Source organism: Salvia miltiorrhiza, chromosome 4 (genome assembly GCF_028751815.1).
Source record: "Salvia miltiorrhiza cultivar Shanhuang (shh) chromosome 4, IMPLAD_Smil_shh, whole genome shotgun sequence".
Classification (NCBI taxonomy): Eukaryota; Viridiplantae; Streptophyta; class Magnoliopsida; order Lamiales; family Lamiaceae; genus Salvia; species Salvia miltiorrhiza.
Window position 1 is genome coordinate 26023464 of NC_080390.1, and position 4953 is coordinate 26028416.

General features: G+C 37.7%; 1 protein-coding gene across 1 annotated transcript; it reads left to right on the forward strand.

Moving 5' to 3' along the window:
• Positions 1 to 822: 822 nt before the first annotated feature.
• Positions 823 to 3389, forward strand: LOC131020005 (endoglucanase 13-like). Its single transcript, XM_057948638.1, has 5 exons — positions 823 to 1046; positions 1371 to 1784; positions 1863 to 1949; positions 2069 to 2218; positions 2688 to 3389. The coding sequence occupies exons 1-5, from the start codon at positions 855 to 857 to the stop codon at positions 3288 to 3290; spliced, it is 1446 nt and encodes a 481-aa protein (XP_057804621.1). The 5' UTR covers positions 823 to 854; the 3' UTR covers positions 3291 to 3389.
• The last annotated feature ends 1564 nt before the right edge of the window (positions 3390 to 4953 follow it).

The window sequence follows — 4953 nt, forward strand, 5'->3', positions numbered from 1 at the left end:
AAAAAATAAGTTTTATGAAAATAAGACGAACACAAAGTTCGTGTATTAATATTCAAAAAATAAAATTCATGGTAAAAATTAAAAAATACTAAAAATTGGTGTATTTATATGCAACCAACTATTTAAAACTAATAAAAATATCTGCAATGTCAAATTTCAACATATATAAAAAAGTAATGTAGCTTGCTCCATTTTCCGTACGCTTTCCGTTTTGCGGATTGAAACGACATGGTTTTGTTCCACCTTATCTTTAATAAATTGTTTACCTTTATGATAATTTGCTAGTTTTAGTTTTAATAACGAATGATATCATATTCTAAAAAAAATGAATAATTCGTGACGTTAATAGTAGAACATTAACAGTTTACGATTTAAAATGTAGTTTAATTAGCCTTATTCGTTTATCTTTTTACTAGCCAATTCCACATCTTTTAGTTCTGAGAGTTGATTTTAATTTATATGTTTAGAGTTAACCGCAAGAAATTCATTAAGTATTTTTAGCCAATTTTGCAATTTAAGGATCGCTATTTTTTTTTCTTAGTATTAAAATCTATTATTAATTAATGTTCTTGTCTAAAAATAGCCCGCCCCGCTCAATTTGCCTAACTATTGGACGAATAATTAATGTGTATCACTTCATAATTAACCTCAATGATCTCAAGATTTTTACCTAATTAAAATGGTAGATATACCGGAAGCTCAAGGGAGATGCACCTGCTTCATGCATGGGAAATCACATTGACTCTGCAATTATTATTTTCAATTTTGCTACTACTATAAATAGGGCAAACATCCTTTCCAATCTTCCACACATTCCACACTTTTAGTTGCAATATAATCTTAAGCTTGCAACTATGTCTAAGTTGTGCCTCTTTTTAGCAATATTTGGATTGTCTCAAATCCAAAATGCGGTTTCATACGATTATGGAGCTGCCCTAACTAAATCATTGTTGTTCTATGAAGCACAAAGGTCAGGGAAGTTGCCTTCTAACCAGAGACTCAAGTGGAGAGGAGATTCTGGACTTAGCGATGGCAACGCCGCTGGGGTAATAATCCATCATAATTCAAATTTAATCTTTTACCACATCTATAATTATATATATGGACTAGATTTGTTTCTACTATTACAAAATAAGAATGCTTTTTAATCTGATCTTCGTCTTATATATTATACTCATACTTACATGTAAAAGATGCATGCTATGCTTTGTGTAAATTAATTACTTAAATTTGACGATATTAATGGACCCCACTTAATTTCCAGTGTACTTCCATGCAAACTAGCTAGGTAGCAATCTATGTAAATTAATCAGAAAGTTTATAAGTATTGGTTTTGAATAATATATAAATGTATATTGGAAATTATGCAGGTGAATCTGGTGGGCGGATACTACGACGCCGGAGACAACGTGAAATTTGGGTTTCCGATGGCATACACGGTGACGATGCTGGCGTGGAGCGCCGTGGAATTCGGGCCGCATCTGGGGGCCCGACATGAGCTATCAAACGCTCTCGCGGCTATCAAATGGGGCACTGATTATCTGATGAAGGCCCATCCGCAGCCCGACGTTTTGTACGGCGAGGTCGGAGACGGCGGCTCCGACCACTCCTGCTGGCAGAGGCCCGAGGACATGACCACGCCCAGGACTGTCTACAAGATTGATGATCAGCACCCGGGATCCGACCTTGCCGGAGAAACCGCCGCCGCTCTGGCCGCTGCCGCCCTCGCTTTCCGCCACTCCAATCCCGGATATTCGTCTCAGCTCATCACCCATGCAAAACAAGTAACATTAATTTCTCTTTTTCTTTTTTAAATTCTTTTTGTTCAATGCCGTTACCCATATATGCGCATTCATCAACAGTTATTTGAGTTCGCTACGAAACACACCGGTGTATACCAAAATAGCATTCCTGCAGCGGGTCAGTTCTATTCAAGCAGTGGCTACGAGGTATATATATTTCTATTTATTAATTAAAAAAAATGCTACAAGGCAATTAAATTAAATTAATTAATTAATAAACAGTTAGAGTAAGTATTTCATCTTTTACAATATATATGTGATGACAGGACGAACTTTTGTGGGCTGCCGCGTGGCTAAGAGAAGCAACCAAGGATGAAAGGTACCTTGAGTTCATCAAATCCGCTAATTCAGGTGGCACCAGAAGAATGTTTTCCTGGGACGACAAATATGCCGGAGCTCAACTCCTTATTGCAAAGGTATATACATAAAAGTAACACAAAATGAATATGTTGCATATCTTAACATTCTATGGAGAAGGATATATAATATAAGTAGGGAATGGAGAAACATTGAACATGTCAGTACAAGGGGTTGAACATACCAATATTTTTGTTGAACATTTGGGAGTTTCGGGGTTCGAACCGTGTATAAGTTCAATACAATTCCTATTGAACGTTAAACGACGAACGCTGACCGTTAGATTATTAGATGAGATCAACGGTTGAGATTGCTTCTCGTTTCTTTGCAAATATTTACTTCTCCATTGAACCTTCTCCTATATATATATATAGTATATATTTTGATAAATTACACAAGTAAATAAAGAAATTTAAAGACTAAAAGATGGTGGACTCGAACCCAGAATTTCAAATCTTGGGCATTAATCACGTACCGTTAAGCTAATACACGCACACAACACTTATATATTTTTTTAATATTGGATAGGGAATATTAGAGGGAAAATTGCCAAGAAATGGGAATTTGGAGCAGTACAAGAAGGAGGCAGAGGAATTCGTATGCAACTGCATCCAGAGAGGGAACAACAATGTGCAGAGGAGCAACGGAGGCCTTCTGTGGTTCCTCCCATGGAGCAATCTGCAGTATGTGACCAGCGCCTCATTTCTAATCACAACCTACGCCGACATTCTCTCCAAGACCAACACCACCATCCAATGCTCCGGCGGCGCCGCTGGACCCGGCGAGCTGCTCGCCTTCGCTAGATCTCAGGTGGACTACATCCTGGGTTCGAATCCCAAAAGGATGAGCTACATGGTCGGGTACGGGTCCAACTACCCGAGACGGGTGCACCATCGAGGGGCATCCATCGTGTCGATCAAGCAGAGCCCAAGGGCCGTCGGGTGCCAAGAAGGTTTCGGTGAGTGGTTCCACAAGGACGGCGACAACCCTAACGTGTTGGAAGGGGCGATCGTTGGTGGGCCCGATCAGAGCGACCAGTACACAGATTCCAGAGAGAATTATCAGCAAGCTGAGCCGGCGACTGCCAACAATGCGCCTCTTGTTGGTGTCTTGGCAAGGCTTGCTTCTTAATTACATTATTATACCATATTGCTTTCCATTATATATATCCAAATTATCTCTAGTATAAGCTAGCTACTGCTTCATTTAATCAGAGTCTTATCATTTCAAGTTATTGACTATTTATATAAATTGAAAGAAAAAATAGTAACATATATATATGACATACTATACTATTTTTTGGAGGAATTTAAGATAATAAAATGGTGAACATATTTTCTTGCTCTAACAGTTCCATGAAGATGAATATATGCAGAATATATAATTCGAAAGGAATAAAACGATTAATTCAATTTATAAACACGATTCATTCCACTAGAGCAAGAAAATAGATCAAAAAGAAAAATTCTACTCATATTCGTTAAGTAAAAAATGAGTAACACATAATAAAAAACAAATCTTCAGCAAATTAAATTATGAAAATCTAAGATCTAAATTATGAACAAATCGCGTCAACGTCGAAGCACCTTTATAAACAACTTTGAAAGGCACGAACAAGAGTGGGAAAAGCTATTGATAGAGCATAAATTGAAGTTGAAGCCATCCGTGTTTTTGAACGCATATTCGGAAAATATAGGCCGCTAATGGATGAGCAGGAGATAGCTCAACAGAAAGCTCCAAGGGAAGAGAGGAAAAAAAAGGCCTGTTGAATGTAATAGATTTGTCTAGGTCTATTGTTTCTTTATCTACAAGATTAATGCATTTATAAAAGTAATAGCCGAAAAATATGTACAAGATTTTTCTATTTTGTGGTTTATATTGACCCTAAAATATATCAATTTATAATTTATTCATGTAGGAATAATTGATTGAGATTGTGAAAAACGCGATGAACAGAAAATAGATTGAGACAAGGTTTACGTGGTTCGGCCCAAGAAATTGGCCTACGTTCACGGAAGGTTAGAAGAATCTTATTCACTAATTCCGGAGACTTCGCCGGAGTTACAGTAATACAGTATTCTCAAGAAACGCGACTGAAATGACAAGACCTAGCTCACTCCAACACTTTTTTTTCTTTTTTCTTCTCTTAGCTAAAAAACTCATGCTATGGGGTATATATACATTTTAAAAGTAGAAACTTCAGTCCGATGTAGCTTTAGTTGGATATTCAGTCCGATGTAGCTTCAGTTGGATATCACTTCAGTTCAATCAGCCCAACAACAAGCTTTGCAGTCATAATGCTTCACAGTCTCCACCTTGACCAAAAGAGCAGCAAACACAAATGCATCTAACTCAATCAAGATAACCCGGCAAACAAGATCACCCTCCTTTCCTTCATCCATGCCCCACTACAGGGCATTCACAACCTTATTGCTCAGCATCAGAAACCAGACTCACCAACCTAGCACAATGTTTAAACTTGCTAGATGGTAAGACTTTAGTGAGCATATCCGCTGGATTATCCTCAGTGCCAATCTTCTGAACTTTCACCAAACCCTTGTTGATGATATCTTTGATGAAATGATGACGCGCATCAATGTGCTTAGATCTCCCGTGAAAGACATTATGCTTGGATAAGCAAATGACACTTTGACTATCACAATGGACATTGACATGCTTATGTGAAATACCAAACTCCTTCATAATTCCTTTGAGCCACAGAGCTTCTTTTAGGGCTTCAGTAAGCGCCATATACTCAGATTCTGTGGTAGATAGTGCAACCACACTTTGTAAA